Source organism: Scleropages formosus, chromosome 25 (assembly GCF_900964775.1).
Source record: "Scleropages formosus chromosome 25, fSclFor1.1, whole genome shotgun sequence".
In the NCBI taxonomy this organism is placed as follows: domain Eukaryota; kingdom Metazoa; phylum Chordata; class Actinopteri; order Osteoglossiformes; family Osteoglossidae; genus Scleropages; species Scleropages formosus.
The window spans coordinates 5,000,909-5,017,971 of NC_041830.1; the positions used below are offsets into that span (position 1 = coordinate 5,000,909).

General features: G+C 38.9%; 1 protein-coding gene across 2 annotated transcripts; it reads right to left on the reverse strand.

The window, feature by feature from the left end:
- Positions 1–1,036: 1,036 nt before the first annotated feature.
- On the reverse strand, positions 1,037–12,148 carry ndc80 (NDC80 kinetochore complex component). Of its 2 annotated transcripts, XM_018741959.2 has the most exons (18): positions 12,042–12,148; positions 11,357–11,437; positions 11,154–11,249; positions 10,973–11,056; positions 10,494–10,620; positions 10,203–10,375; positions 10,014–10,116; positions 9,801–9,890; positions 9,214–9,307; positions 7,328–7,428; positions 6,966–7,110; positions 6,093–6,298; positions 5,315–5,467; positions 5,133–5,222; positions 3,520–3,612; positions 1,963–2,093; positions 1,654–1,756; positions 1,037–1,369 (listed from the first exon to the last, which is right to left on the reverse strand). In XM_018741959.2, the coding sequence occupies exons 3-18, from the start codon at positions 11,240–11,242 to the stop codon at positions 1,241–1,243; spliced, it is 1,911 nt and encodes a 636-aa protein (XP_018597475.1). In that variant the 5' UTR covers positions 11,243–11,249; positions 11,357–11,437; positions 12,042–12,148; the 3' UTR covers positions 1,037–1,240. The 2 variants fall into 2 exon arrangements, with proteins under 2 accessions (XP_018597475.1, XP_029105259.1); XM_029249426.1 differs by lacking the exon at positions 12,042–12,148 and having other exon boundaries at positions 11,154–11,243; positions 11,357–11,376.
- Between the last annotated feature and the right edge of the window lie 4,915 nt (positions 12,149–17,063).

Genomic DNA, 17,063 nt, shown 5'->3' on the forward strand with positions numbered 1-17,063 from the left:
AAAAGAAGACAATACCTGTATGCAAGACAACATAGTAGGACAAGACAATATAATATATATAAATAAATATAAGGGGATAATAATAAAGCTCGAGTTAACAATACGCAGTGGCCGGCTATCCATCCATCCATCTCCCGCTTGTCCTAGTAGGGTCGCGGTGGCAATAGGGAGAGCAGAGAAGCCCATCGTCCCCATCCCTCGCAACTTCCTCCAGCTCAGCATGGAGGATCCCTAGCCACTCCCAGGCCAACTGGGAGATGTAATCTTTCCAGTGGATCCTGGGCCGACCTTGGGGTCTCGTTCCAGTTGGCTGTGCCTGGTATACCTCCAAAAGGAGGTGCCGGGGGGAATCCCTACCAGATGCCCGAACCACCTCAACTTGCTCCTCTGAGTCAATGTGGAGGAGTAGCGGCTCTACTCTGAGTTCCTCCCGGATGGCGCGTGGCAAGAGTGCGATACCTCAGTGTTTATTTTTGCAGACATAAAGCACTGGAAGCCCAGTTTTCAGTCTATGTGGAGTTTTGATGGGTGTGTCGGTAATTTTAAAAAAAATGAAACAGCCTAAATAAAACCTAAGGTTGCGTGGCAGCGTCGATGAGAAATCTTCTGATTTACAGTAGCTAATCTCAGACTTAATTAACGTGTTCATTTCTTTTAATTTTGTAAACACTAATACTACTAGAATCCACTGTAAACTCTTATGCTGGTGATATAGACTGTAAATATCAGATACAGAACGGAACAAACGCAGGAAGTTCTTCCACTTCCTCTAGGCCATGAATTGGTGTGGTGCTCTTAAACTTCCGATAGAGAAACAGTAACCTAAAAGAGTGGAACTGACCTGCGCCGAGTCTCTCTCGCGTTAGCCAACTGTCTCAGTTTCACCAAAGTAGTGTAATACTTTTGGTCACCAGTGTTTCTTGTCGGAATGTTCTCCTTCCTTTAGAAAAAATGTTATTTTGAGGAAATGTATTAAAAATGTGAAACTATTTGTAGAAAAAATGTGTTTTTTTTTGTAATATTTTTCCTTCACAATTTATTTTGTAACATATACAGTGTAGAACAAGATACAAAAACATTACTGCTAGTTTTTGGAGAACTTCATACAAAAAATTAAAGACATTTTTAAATATTGAAAAATCATTCTAATCCACTGATTCTATGTTGAATAGCTTCAAAAGATATTAAAAAAAATGACATTTCTTAAACACAAAGCTACTGTACACACAAGCAGAGGCAACTACAAAGCATCTGCTTTCATTATGTAGTTTTCCACCATTTCCTTCAGCTCTTTCAGCTCAGTATCTGCTTCCTGAATGCTCTTCTTGTAGACACGATTCATCCTTTTGTGCTGATCATCCAAGAATTTCTAAAAGAAAGGGGCGTGTCAGCATTGTATAAATATTAATTAGTGGCAACACGGGGGATGTTGAAAATGTAAGTAAAGGCACATCTCTGTAATAACTTGAAGTAGTACAGGACAGTATTGTAGGATGCTGAGGTGGGGTCATTTTCACCTAATGACACTAAGAAATACCCAGAAATAACATGACTTTTTACATAATATAAAAACATGAGGGATTAAAAGAAGCCCTTAAGTTTCTGTCTGGTACAGAAAAATAAATAAATAAAATTAGGAACTGGGGTACGTACTTCCACAATGGACAGGTGATCAGCAGCAGTTGTGAACAAACTGTGTAGATTGTTGACCACTGAGCGACGCTGCTCATTGGTCTCTTGGAGAACAAGGTGATATCTGGGGAGACATGGAACCAGTCATTAACCATGATCAGTTAAAATGTATCCAATGCAGAACAGTCTCATCTACCTTGTCAAAGTGAAATCATACCCATTTTATTACCTTATATTTGGTTTTCATCAGCTTGTGTAAAGACATTTCTGAAATACTGACATGTTCTGACTCCATAAGCATTTATACACAGGTGCTTGGGTCTAACTTACTGTTGCTGAGCCGCAGTCAGTTGCTCAAGAGCATTGTCATAGCCATCAGTCACCTTCTTCTCCAGGAGCTTCTTGTGGTTCTCCATTGATTTCATTTCTGCAGCCCACTTTTCCTCCTCGCGGGCTGTCTCCTGTTCACATAAAATGGATTCAGCACAAATAACCAAGAGTATCAAAGCAAAAACTGTGAAACACTTTGCATGTCCAGGATTGTGACTCATACAAGTCAGCAAAAAAGGACCACTTCCTGAAGAAATTCTGCCCAGATCCTTGCATAAACATATATAAGCAATGTCTGTTCATCACAAATGCCCAGAGGATTTCAGACAAGGGTGGCACAGTGATGCAGAAAATAGCTCTGCTGCCTTAGAGGAGCTAAGTGGTGCGAGAGAACATGGATTTGACCGCAGTTCAGTCTGTTGGAGTTTGAATGTTCATCTTTGTCAGTGTACATTTCCTCTGAGTGCTGCAGTTTCCTTCCACGGTGCAAATACATGCAGTTCAGGCTAATTGGTAATTCACACTGACCAGTTTTGATATACTTGGGGGTGGAGTATTCACAACTCATTGTATTAATTTTTAGAATAATCACAGATACAATCTATTAGACTAACTATTAGAGTGCTATTTAGCTTTCAATTATCTGCCACCCCAGTAATATACTACATTTTCATGCACAGAACCAAACACAAGATCATGTGAAATAAATGTAAAAAGGTTATGTTAAATACAATGGAGGGTGGGATTACCTTCAGGTTAAGTTTTTGACATTATGAAGTAAAGGCATTATAGCAATTAAAACTTTAAAACTTTAAAATTTTATTTATTTTCAAGGATATATCCGTATTGGATTTTTGCAATCTTTATTTTCCATGACTATCCAGGATTCATATGAACACGGACAACTGCAATGCTCGAGTTTCTATATAAATGCACAAATAAGTTATCCCTTTTTTAAATCCTGTTTGTTGAAGCGTCATATGATATGATATCTTCAAATTTCATTTAATACGCAGATATTAGAATTCTGCTTTGAGAGGTTGCTAGTTTGCAGTCCTTAAATCTTGATTCACTTTGGAAAAACGAGTGGGTTAAATATGACTTATACAGTTATGATTTACAGCAAGCAGTAAGAGTGATCCCTGTTTGAGCCCAGAACCCAATACTTCTAGGACAAGCTTCAGACCACTTCTACCTTGCACAGGACAAGAACTGAATGAGTGAGTAAAGTGATTTTAGCTTAATGTTTTGTTGATTGAGTTCTTTTGTTCTTACAAGGCCTGAGAGACATCACACATACAAGCAATCATGCCTTCAATACTCCCTGGCAACTGCCATAATTTGCATACCTCACCAAATGCAATGAGATGAAATAAGGAACAAAAAGAAATGTACAACCTAGTTACAGAAAGAGAAGATTAACATCAAGATGCTCCTCTGCAAACATTGTAGCAGGGAGCGTAAATCCTTATCCATTACATCCCCTTCTGCACATTAAATGCAGATAGGTCGAAATGTCATGAATGTAGTTTAAATGCTACAAAGAGATGGACTCACCTGCATGTCCTGCTCAAGCTGCTCATCCAGTTTACCGATTTGCTCTTTCAGGTCTTTTAAGTCATTCATTTTGTCAGTGATGTTGGACCTCACCTACAATCCCAAGGAGCAAATTTATTGAGAAGAAAAAAACAACATGCGCGCGCACGCACACACACGCATCCAAAAGTCTGAGACCACTATTTAAAATGCTTCTATTTTGCAATACAAAATTTCTTATTACAAGTGATTATCAGCATAATCTGAGTGAGAAGTAGAATTTTTTTGGGGGGGAAATTACACCAATTTCAAAGTTTCTTAGTATTAGATTTAGATACACATATAAAAATCTATTCTTCAGATGTACTATACCTCTGGTTTGGATCTTTGTGAAGGAGTGTTCATAGTGCAGCAGGATAATGAACCCAAACATACCTCCAGGCTTTTCAAGAATGGACTATCATGGACTTTCCTCCACAATCACCTGACCTCAGCACCATCAAACATTTACGGGGCACATGAAAGACCAAGAAAGCCAAGCATTCAGTAACATTACAAGATGGTCTTTGGAATGCTTTCCGATCATGCTGGGGTAACATGGATCATCTCGTTTTGCACAAACTTTGTGGAGTCCATGCCAGCAAATACTAGGAACTTTAAATGAGAAAAAATGCATCAAATTACAAAAAAATGCAAAATAGAAGTACTTTCAGTGGTGGTCACCAACTTTTGGACCTCGCTGTGAGTGTATATAAACACACACACACACACACACACACACACACAATATTTCCGGGGTTAGATTCCTACATACCCCTGCGAAAATGGGGGAAGAAAAAAAAAAAAAAATCATTGATTTTATGGGGGAAAGGGGGGCTAGGTTCCTGCAGAACTCCGTTCACTATACACTTCTGCTACCGATCATCATAAACTTATTTAATCTACCCTTCTTGTAAAACACATTACTTATATTGTGGATTTTACAAATGCATTTTATACATTGTTTTCTTTGTAATAGTGCAGTATTTACAGTATTTTGGTGTACCAATGCTCACTCACCAATTCACTCACGCTGTCTACTTGTACACACGCGCACACACACACAATAAATTCCCTGGAAAACAAACACTGAAAACATTTAAGGTTACGAAATAAAGAAAATTGCCTGAACACTGATGCTACAGAATCCCAGAACAAAGTTTATCTAAGACTTGCATTTTATAAATGAGGCTCATCACAGCCGTTTTTTTTTTTTTGCTTGGGCACCCTTGCCAATGCACTTTGACTTGCACTATGGTTAGATTCCATTATTTATAATAAAATAAAATAAAATAAAAATAATAATAAAAAAAACTGCAGAAATGTGGATTAAAAGATGCTCAACAAACATGTGTTAACACGAGAGTTCCGAGAACAAGGAAGCAGGCTTTCTTTGCCGGCACCCATCTGTGATGATGCATAGTAGGCATCTCAATGTTTTGCCTGCTGCACATGGCTGTGAATTGCAGCGAGATACCCGTGAATGGTAAAAAATGTTACATTTTATTTTGAGCGAATGAACAAACGTAGAACATGTAAGGATAGACTGTGTGCGTGTAGCTAATGTAGTGATCAGCATGTAGATAGATTTTTACCTGTTCCACTGCCTCTTCCAAGCTTAACTTCTTGTTTGACAGGATACTGATCTCTTCCTCGACTTCAGAAATCATATTGTGAAGGGGATTCTGTTAGAACAGTAATATTACAAGCAATATTAAAAGTGAGTAATTTAGACTGATATGGGATCCATTCTCCAAGTGGGTTTCTTTTAACTTACCAGGATCTGGACTTTGTATTGGGCCATTGTGGATGGCCCACACTCAGAGGTGATCTTGATCTCAAAGTCTCGCCCGCAAGCATTCTCAGCACATGTGGGAATAAGCTTCAGCTTGCGGGCAAGGTTGTGATATTCAGCCAGTTCCATTTCAGCCTAGTTGAGGAAATAATTTCCTTTGTTACACACCTTTTCCAACTTATATGGCCGTTTTCTTTTACATGTCTGTGAATAAAACCTGCATGTGCAGAAAGACCATGTTCATACTCAAGTTTTTACAATGCATTTCTAACAGGATGTAGTGAAATGCATTTTTGATGCTATGCTACTAATCATACAGCATTAGACTGGGTCTGAATTCTCCAGAAAGTTTAACAAACATACCACAGGCATCTGCCAGACTATGTTACTGACAGTTTGGCTGGCACCTATGTCCCAGATACACTGCACTAAACTTCCTACAGTCATTCACCTATTTATACATCAGAACAATGTAACACGCACAGATGGAGACACACAAAATGGGCAACGTAGAGTCACCAATTCACCTCAAACATGTCTTTGGACTCTGGGAGGAAACAAGAGCACCTGTACAAAACCCATTTGGGCTCAAGGAGAACTTGCAAATTCCACACAAACTGAGCTGGATTCAAACCTGTGCCCAAACAGCTGAGGCATTGTGTGACAGTAGCACTACTTGCTGGATCACCATGCTGGCACATTAGCTCAGAGAAAAAGGAGAGTTCCCAACATGCTGCTCATCAGAACTTGTGGTCCCCACCTCTTCCTTGACCTTGGCAAGTGCAATTTCTTCATTCCACATATGCTGCTCAGCCTCCTCTAAGCTCAAAGTCAGGCTGTTGATAGTCTGCTGGAGCTCATTCCTCTCCCGGTTGATCCTCTCTATATCTGCTGGAGAGAACTTCTGGTTGAGCAGGATGTGTTGGAGCCTTTCCTTCTCCTGCCTCAGTGTCTCCATCTGCAGGTCTGTGGAACAACAAAATTGACCATTGATTAGGATAGGATAATACTTTTTAAATCCCTGCAAGGAGATCCACATATAACAACTCAACATGACTCATAACAAAGGGCAGTTCTTTGTCAGAATAAGAAAAATCAGCACTTGCAAGACACTGTTGTGCTATAACAGAAGAAAAACATTAAATCAGTGCAATGACTCAAGGTACTCCGTGCACCTTTGTGCATTACCATGTTGAGGAGCAAATAGTCACTTGAGTGGCATTATAGAAGCAGATTGCTGTTGGCAAAATGTCCCCCAAAAATCACAATTTTCTGCACTGTAGCTGAACAATCTAATAACCTAAGGAGCTTGTGATGATCGCTTCAAGGAGAGGATGTGAGCAATTATCCATAATGAGCACAAACCTCCTCCTCATCCTGGCTTCAACCACTGCCTCCACTAGGTCTGAGGATACAAAATCATAACTAAACCTGCTATCTTCACAAGGAGCCTTGTTTCCCCCAGCGCAAAACATAGAAGATAACACTGATGACTACAGTCTGATAAAATGTGTAGAATTTTGCTGCACGTGTTCAACAACATCAACCTTTCAAGAAATGACGGAGCAGGCTGTTTTTCATAACAAAGTATTAACCTCCAAATGAAAAGCAATGAGTGGTAGCGCTCTCTTACCTATGGCTTCCAGGTCCTCAGATATTCCCATTGCTTTGGTCTCCAAGCTGCTTTTGAAGGACTCAAGGTTACTGCGATAGCTCTGAAGCTTCTGAAGGTCTGTCTGCCGTTTCAGTTTTTCTGTTCGTTTAGCCATTAATCGATCCTGTTGAGCAAAAAAGGGAAAAGGTTATCGCTAGCTTATGATTCTCAGATTCAAGATATGTATCTTAATGCACTGAAAAGAGCAAAAAAAAAAAAAAAAAAAAAAAAGACTTACTGTAGGTCTAAATAAGCAAACAATTCTTGAAGCTATTCTTCTAATTCTTTAATAGACTGAATACAAGTTCATTGCACATTAAGCCACATATAAACATACAAACCGCCTGACTCTCTTTCTCCAGTCTCTCAGCCTCCTCACTCAAGATTCTGTGTTTTTCAGCCAATGACTCCAACATGACCTCATCAACATTGTAAAGTTTCTCTAAAATAAAAAAAATTAAAGTTACATTTATTCACTTAGCAGAACAAAACAATTCTTCATTTAAAGGCTACTGCAGATAACATGGTGTAATATATGTAAAAAGTATGCAAACTAAGGAAATCAGGTTAATCTTGAAATAAAGATCTTGCTTCCATGATAGAAGAGTTTAACAGATTTAAAATGCTTGCACTTAATAGCATAAAAATCAATACTTTAACAGCCAAGGTTTTGCAGCATTGCTTTGACATTTGTTATCAGAGCTGTATACCTCCTACTACTGTATATGCTAACTTAACTAGTGTGTGAGTGACACAGAAAGTGTGTGTGTTCCACTGATGCATGGATGAGTGACCCATTATAAGTAGTGTATCTAGTAGTGTAAATCACTACAGTGAATCAGGTGTGTGGGCTGGTAATACTACATAGTATCCATTGTAAGTCACTTGGCGCAGTGGGTTGGACCGCAGTCCTGCTCTCCCGTGGGTCTGGGGTTCGAGTCCCGCTTGGGGTGCCTTGCGACGGACTGGCGTCCCGTCCTGGGTGTGTCCCCTCCCCCTCTGGCCTTACGCCCTGTGTTACCGGGTAGGCTCCGGTTCCCCGTGACCCCGTATGGGTCAAGCGGTTCTGAAAGTGTGTGTGTGTGTGTGTGTGTGTAAGTCACTTTAGAGAAAGGCATCTGCTAAATAAATAAATGTAATAAAAACAAAGTGTAAAAAATCTGGCATGGCAGCCTTTCAAATTGTCATTACAGTACAGAGGGGAAGATTTGTAGCAAAGGTAACAACCTTAGTTAAATTATATTATTTGTCACACTTAATACATGCTTATTAACCAGAGTTGCAAGTATTTATTAAAATAAGTTCTAATCGGATAACCGTCAAATAATCAGTTATCCAGGTAACTGAGTGATCAAAATTTCTTTTATTAAAAAAAAAAAAAAAACAGTGGCATATTTCAAAGAAACAAAATATAACCTGAAAAGAAAACTAAACCTATTCAGCCATTAAAGGCCATATTAATTACAACAGATTTCAAAGAAAAAATTTACAGGCAGTCCCCAGGTTACGAACGTCCAACTTATGAACAACTTGCAGTTACAAACCACCCCCTTACTAACCGGAAGTTAACCTATCACTCTTAAGTAACAATCAAATAAAAATTTCATAATTAAGCCTATTATATTCAAAATTCAAGTTACATACAATGGTTTGTAATAATAAACGGGTGCTACTTCAAAACATTGCGTGTCAACAGCAGTTTGTCGCCTCGTGGGTGGGGCGCGTGAGCCCAAGGTAGGACAAAGACTTCCTTCTTTTCAGTGGGATCACATTGCTGTTAACAGTGTTTCATGCGTTACTGTATTTGGCCTTTTTTTTTTTTTTAACCCTCCTAACTGTGGCACCAAAGCGTAAATGTGATCCAAGTGATGGTGATGCATCCAAAAAAGGAAAATGATCACGACTGAAACTAAAGTGGAAATAATAAAGCGATCTGAAAAAGGTGAAACGCCAATGAACACTGGAAAAGAGAACATCAAAGTGTCTTTAATGTTTTACACATGTGCACTCTCTATTATAAATACTGGGTCTAAAGGCAGCAGCTCTAACCACTATGCTACCAGCTTTTCCTATACTTTTGCAATGCTTTCTGAGATCTACATCACTTAGCAAAAAAAAAAAAAGAGCTCGCTAAATGAATAAGTGGAAATGATCAAGATGACGTGCTATCAATTCAATGTTTTACTTAAAAACACAAAAATGCATGAGGTTCAGTTAAGATACGTACTCAGTTTAGCTATATATTCACGGTCTTCCTCTTCAAACACATCTGCTCCTTGCATAAAACGGTTGTAGGTCTCAGCCGTGTAATCAAGAAAAAGCTGGGGAAAAGTACAGGTGTAAAAATAAGGAGAGAGGCTTTCAAATACCCAAAGAATTTCTCTGGGCGTATAAATGGGCAAAATGTTCCGTTGGATAGAAGCATTAGTTCAGCAATAAAAACATTAACAGCTGTTGTAACTGATCCTTTTCGACAATTCTAGAGTCTTTAATGGCTTAATTATGAAGCCAAAATAAGTTCTCCAGAGACTTTTCAGATATTAGCCCATCAAATACAACTGTCGCTGTGGCTTCTCCAGTCCTCTTATATACCCCAACAGGAGCTTGGTATTCCAAAATTTTCACAGACAATGGAAGGAGACCTCATACAACACATCAGAGTAAAAGTAAGGGATTTAGAAATACCATAGATGAAATAGTAAAAAGCATAATTAAAAGTAAATGAGAATGGCATAAGAAAGAACAAAATGATGTATTTGTGAAAAAGTAAGGACACTCCCAATGAGGATAAGGAACAAATTGTTGTCAGAATACCTTGTTAAATTCAAGTCCCTCTTCGATTTCTGTGTGGCTCTCTGGAAAATCTGAGAAGAGCAGGTCTTTTTCTTTCATGTTGCTAAAAAGCTGAAAAATTACTCTAGGTTAATGCGGTACTGTTGCATTTATGTGTAAAGATTACCAAATTAAGTGATGCATCCCTTTTTTTTTTTCCCTTTAAAAAAATAAAGGAAGCTAATGCCACCTTACCTTCACAGTGTCAATAAGCCAAATCAGAGCCCCAAGGACCTGTGGCCATGTATGGGGGGCTCCCACAGAATACATGGAGCTCTTGGGTAATGCAAAAGGATACCTGCAGTGAAAAATTAGTCAAGGATTTAAAATGATCATTGCAAAAAACAAAATTACTTCTATTTATTACAGACCACACTACTATACCCTATATCTCGAAGAATTCTGGGAATCTCCTCCTCAATCTTAGAAGTTGGCATCTGAAAGGTGGGATCCAAAAGGGTGTAGATGAACTCAAAGATCTTCAGGAATTCTTTGGTGGAGGGAGACTGGAGGGACTTGATTGACACAGTTCCAGGGAAACCTTGCTCTGACAGAAACTAAAGAGAACAGAGTTGATAGTAAACCCTTGCCAAGCATGGTTGTTGTTTGTGATTTAAAAAAAAAAAAAAAAAAAAAAAAAAAAACAAGAAAAGACTGCAACCAAGACAGTCATACCTCGCAGAGATGTTTGATGCACTGCTGGATGAAGGACTTATCATGCAGGGGCCGTGGATCCTTTACCTTCTCTGTCCCCCCAAATGTCCCAAAGGTACTGTTCCGAGGCATGCCAGCCCCACTAAACCTGAGAGTAAAAACATGAAGAAAGTGCCTTTAACCAGCTTACAAAGTATGAATGGTTTTGAACAAATGGAGAGAAATCCCTGCTTTAAAAAAAAAGGCTGAACTTCCCTTAAGCAATTCAAACTTACTAAGGTGTTCAAATTCTAAATATCCAGCTGCATAAGTTACTTTACCTTGTTACTTTGCAAAACACTAAACAACAAAACTACAGATTTTGAATACGATGTAACACAGTCAACACATCTTAAAGTACTTAAAATGTCATTCTCTTTCCTGATTCTCTCCAAGCCACAATGAGCTGCACATAAGCATATATTGACTGTGTACTTAATAATTCTACTCTAAATATGTACCTTTTCCCAAAAAAGCTTGTTCTTCTATCTGAAGTCCCAGACTGTGGCTTTGGAATATTCAGCTTTCCGAATGCTGAGTCTTTGCTGCATTAATCATGGAGAAAAACAGGTTAACACAATTCATATAAAGTGTTCCACAGGAGCACAGAAAAGATCCCTGCAAACATTTGTGGGCAGTCACCTCTGTGGAGTGGCATTGACCAAACTCGTCCTGTTTTCGGACACCCTCTGCGGCAGCACGGACTGCCTACTGCCAGATACTCTGTTCATTCTGGACCTTGCAGCAAAACACAGACAACAGGAAAAACATCTTAGTCAAAGGCTGAACACATCAATCCCACACCAGCAGCAGGTTGTGTTCTTTTTCTACCGCCTTGTAACAACCTCAAGTCGGCTGGTTCAAATCCCGCTGCTGTATATCCTTGGCTTGATCAAGACACTTATCTTGAACTGATACAGACACTCCTGTAGCAAAGGATCAGATAATGTAAATTACAGTAAAGCTGACATGATTCTGTCACTTTAAGTGTATTATGTTAAGCTTGTGACACTTTTTTGCATTTCCAGTCAGAATATGACAAATCATGTTGATTTCCAGTCGATTACAAGATACAAATAGTATAGACTAACCCATTTACAAAAGTAAACTCAGTAATTCAAAGTAGATTAAAGAACTAAGAATGTGATCTCTCGTCTCGGTTACCAGCCAGGCTCAGTCAGTCACTTCTTGCGTACCGCGTAAGGCGTAACTAACTGACACATTGAAGGAAAACAAACAAGTTCCGTAAGTTACTTTATTTAGTTTTATGATATTTAATGACACACAGAGGAAGAGAATACAGTTCTAAACAACACACGTTTAAAACCAATTCTTCCTCAGTCACTGCAACAAGCTTTTCCTCCTGTGTTAGTTACAAGTTTTTTTTCGTCACTCACTCACTGAAAAAAATATCGATTATATTTATAAACAACTGACTGCCTATTTCGGAAAAAAATTAAGTAAAACCTGTCAGTAATCGCCTTGGTAACGAAAAGCAATGTAAAAATAAAAATGAAACTTTTTTTTTACCTTTTAAGATGTTATTGTAAATTTCGCCTTTTCCCGAATTCAAATATTCCGCCAGCAGCTCAGTAACGGACTGTGCGTGATGACGTCACCGGAAGTTTGCGTGCTCCTCTTCCACTTCCTTGTTCCGTTCTTGTCCGGCTGTGTTTTTGTTTGAAACGTGGTGTGACAGCACTCTTGTATTTATGATACAGTTATTCAATAACAATGTCCAGTTATTTGTTTAAACTGAATTTCTGCAGAATTATGGAATCTCTATCACAGTCAGACAATTTACTACTGTTTTGGATATTAGTGTCTCCCTCCTTGGAAGTCTGTGTGATATTACATGACAGTATGATGACTATTCAGTAATTATATTTCCAATATTTCAGATGATCTATCAAAAATGGTATCCACATCCTTGACAAGAAATTCAGTAAAATAAATGTAATGCCTTCTTGAGGTGACTGTAAGGAAAATGCCATTATGAAAGGGACACAAGAAATGATGGCACTTCTATTCATTTGACTGTATATTTACAGGTGTGGAATGGAAAATCTGTCAAGACAGATTATGATCTGCATGCTAGAAAATAAAACTGGATTACACAGTTAAATACATTTTTCTTGTATTTTAGCACAAAGGCATTAATAAACATACGTGTTGTTAAATCTATCTATAATCTTTGGTAATTATATACACACAAAATGGTCAATTGCTAAACCTAGTATTACCTTATTGAAAACTAAAGTGAAATAATATGCTGACTTAACAAGATGCAAAGAATAAGAAAGGAAGATCCACTGGTGAATTGTTTGAAATGTATAATTTGTCCAGAATACAGAATATAGTGTAACTTGAGAAAAATAATGTACTTAATTGAAGTTGTATGCACGTTTGTTTGAAATGATTCAGATGCGACTTTAATCCAGAAAAATAACTGGCAAAAGTAAAAAACTGCACTCTGACTCGCAATTTTGCAGTGTTTTTGTAATTCTTATAGTCAGTGTAAACCCCCATCACACAGTTTAATTTGAAACGCAATGGATGCTATATAATTCGAGGCTTGTTTGTTAATTCTTTATTAAATTGTGGTTTTTCGGGCAGGAGGTCACTTTATTCGGGTTGCGGCCTCTGGGGTCGAGGGCAGGGAAAATACGACGCGTATTTTACACGCGCTGTTGCATCTGCTCATTGTAAATGTTGTATAATGTTAATAAAATCTATTTTTAAAAGTGGAAATGCAGAAAAAACTGAACCGGAGAGGATCTGCGAAGAAGAATGGAAGAAACTCCCCAAAATCCAAGCGTGCAAAACTGGTTAAAGCATACCGACACTCATAGTTGTAGTTGCTGTTAAAGGTGGTCCCACAAAGTACAGGAAAAACAGTTTGTGTACTTAAATGAGTTTTTATATTTAATAAATTTACAAAAATTTCCGAAAAATGCGTTTTCACATTCCTTACTCGGTGTTTCATGTTGGCAGACGGCAAAAAAAGAAAAAAAAAAAAATAGACATTTAAAAACAGATTGAATTGATTCTAACAGAACAAAGTGTAGAAGAAACAGGAGTCTGAACACTTTCTGTGAACTCCGTGTAACTCTTCGTTTAGGGCGGCAGGTTGCGTAGCAGTTACAGCCATCGGATGCCTCACGATGAGAGGACAGGTGTTCACATTGCCACTCCTGCTTCGTACCCTTCACCACGGTATGTGTAACTTGCTCCAATAGAAATTACCCAGCTGTATAAATGGGAAAGTAGCCCAGTGTACAGTACAACCCTGACAAGGTACATTGCCTCGGTCAAAGGTATGAGATAAGTAACGGTTAATACCTGGCGGACTGTGGTCTGTTTTTTTTTATTTACAGTAGGTGGAAAAAATAATGTAAACAATATCCCATTTTAATATCAAGGGACTATTTAGGCATAAGGCCACCTTCTGCCTTCCGAACCACTTCAGTCCTTGAAATGCTGTCAAGTCCTGAACAGTGTGTAGCAGGATACTGTGCCATTATTCTAGAAGAAAATCCTCCAGCTCTTTGAGGGAGGAAGGAAGTGGAAATCTGCTTCGTGCCGCACTCCAGAACTTCCAGTAAAGGTTCGAGGATATACAGATCTGATGACTTGGGAGGCCATGGAAGGCATCTTCATCACGGCGCTCAGCAGTTCGTATCATCCTGAAACACAGGAGCGTCTTGAGGGAACAGTGTCCGCGCTACGGGGTGCAGCTACTCCGAAATGGCCCCATATTCCTCGGCTGTTATGCGGCCACGAAGAGCCATCATCGCACCTAATGACTCCCCTAAGATAGCTGCCCATTCCATTACAGGTCCCCCACCATGGTTAACAGGTCACAACAGACATGGTAGGTTGAAGGCATCCTTTTCCTTTCTGCAAACATAAACCTGTTTAGATGTAGGAAATATAGTGAAAGATGACTCATAAAACTGTATATTTTTTTTTAAAAGTGTTTGGAGGGCCAGGTTATGTGTCTGTGTATCAGCTTTGGATATAAGCAGTTTCCTCACGGCAGCCCTGTCATAGATTCCAGTTTTGTGAAGCTCACCATATATGGTTTTTGGTGAGATGGGATCACAAAGATGCCGATTCAGTTCCGCGGTTATTTCTGAGGGTGAACTTTTGTGACATTTGCCAAATGTCCTGTGTTCATCTATCCCTTTGGTGAGCTTTGACTTGCGGACCACTGTTTCTCTGTGCTGATGCAGGTGGTCCATGCTTGCGTTATACTGTCATTATTTTTGAGATTGTCCTCCTTGACACACACAGTCTGAAACCGCTTGTAGCGAGCAGGGTCACGGCAAGCCGGAGCCTAGCCCGGCAACACAGGGCGCAAGGCTGGAGGGGGAGGGGACACACCCAGGATGGGACGCCAGTCCATCGCAAGGCACCCTAAGCGGGACTCGAACCCCAGACCCACTGGAGAGCAGACACAGGCCAAACCCGTTGCACCACCACGCCCCCCTCTACGCATTAAATAACTTACCAGTTCTTATGACCAAGTCGCCTGCAGTTTGGACAGTGTTTGGCCACTGTGAAACCCCTCCCGTCGCTTCAAAATCTTACATATCAAAGCGCTAATTGCCAGAGCTCTTTTGGCTGACACACACCGCTAATATGGAGTTTCTGTTATTTTGTTCACCTGCTGTATTTCATTAATCTATTAACTTTATCTATGCCTTTTACTGGCAAAGTACTGGAAAAAATATATTGCTATAAATTGAAACTGTATTCTAATTGAATTGAAACTGAAGCTGTTGTAGCTGTTAATGCTTAACATTAAAAACTCTACTTTAAAAGGTTAATTTGAAGTAACTTGATATTTCAGTAGTTGCTTTGGCCTGGTAGTTCTTTTACTCGGGTAACAGTACTTATCCTACCAGTACTTTTTACTTGAGTATTGTTTTGACTGTACAGCCCAGCCGGTTATATATGAAATTAATATTGATGCTTACATAAAAGTATTTTCTTCTTGGCTAAAATTAATGTCTCTTCAAAGAATCAGTACCAAAATAACAAACTGAAATTTCACGTTAATCTTATAATTTGTGCAATTTATGAAAAATTTTACCATAATTGTAATAGATTACAATGCAGTTTCCTTATAAAGTTCTCAGTTATGAATTTAAGATGAATTCAATCGAATTCAACCCTCTCCAATTCATAGTTGCAGTGATCCGAAGCATATCTTGGAAGTATAGGGTATACCAAGGTACCTATAATATTTCATCAAAAAATACAGGGTAATTTTTACTATATCAGTTCAAAGCCTCTTGATCTAGGGCACTACAACAGGTGTCAGACTGGGAACTAGACTGTAAAGCGACTTTCGATACACCACCACATGCTTAATCAATACAACACAGGTTTTCAGGACAGTTATACTGTCAAACTAGATTTTTTTTTTGACTCACTGTGTTGATGACATTGAGAAGCAATGTTGAAGCATCACAGATGATTGAACTGCCCTACATGAAGCTTGTGTTTTGTATGTTTTGTGAAAATTTTACAGAAATGGATGGATGGATGGATGGATGTCCGTCCTTGGTTTCCAAGGCAAAAGGAGAAAGGTTTCCCAGTGCCCCCATCTGCATATGCATATGCATTTTTTGTGGAGAACATGCTGAATGCAGAAGTAGAGGACTCCTCTTAAATGGTCTTAGTGCAAAAATCATTGCCACCTGTTTTCAGGAAATGTGTTGGTTTCCCTGGAGATAGTAAACAATTTTTCAACCTGACAAAAAGCCTCTATTTTATACAAAAAAAATTTTCATATATTTTCATCAGTTTCTTTTAAGTCTTTCACAAGACACATATTTTGACTAAAGATGAAAATCACAGATGTAGAAATATAAAGAGTAAATTGGGAAAAATTAGAGAATTATACTAATACTCAAAACTGATCATAAACACAGAACAATAAGAGCCAACGTTGACATTATTGACTTGCTGGTGTTTGTACTTTTTATGTCACTGTGGTCTATGAATTTGAAGTGGCACAAAGAGAATTTTTCAAAGGACTTGAGAAAAACATATATTGCGCTGATAATACAGTATGTAAAACCTGTCCCTGCTTCTGGAAGCATGCAAGTAAGATATGGGGAACTGAAGATGATAGTAAAGAATAAAGCTAGCAACAACAAGCAGAACATTTTTCAAAAACACTCCAAGTATAAATTGTACAGTTCCCATGTACCTCCCGCCTCTCTCAGTTGGCTTCCTGTATCAAATTCAAGACTAGTTACATCTTACAAGACCATCAATGAGGCTGCTTCTTGGTACCTACAGGACCTGACCACTCACTACACCCCAGCCAGATCGCTATGCTTCTCCGCCTCTTACCGCTTGGTGGTCCCACACAAAGAGGCCCAAAATAAAATGACAGAAGTTTCCTGGTTTTGTCTCCAATGTGGAGGAATGAGCTCCCCCTATCACCCAGAACTGCTGAATCCCTCTGAACAGTCAAGAGTCTCAAAACACACCTCAGACCTGCTTTTTTTCCCCCTCATCTCCTGTCTACTATAC

Coding starts and splice junctions, on each gene's coding strand:
- ndc80 (XM_018741959.2), bottom strand. CDS start 11,242: ATGAACAGAGTATCTGGCAGTAGGCAGTCCGTGCTGCCGCAGAGGGTG. Junction 9,891..10,013: donor GGCTTATTGACACTGTGAAG/GTAAGGTGGCAT, acceptor GTAATTTTTCAG/CTTTTTAGCAACATGAAAGA. Junction 2,094..3,519: donor AGCTTGAGCAGGACATGCAG/GTGAGTCCATCT, acceptor TTATGTGAACAG/GAGACAGCCCGCGAGGAGGA.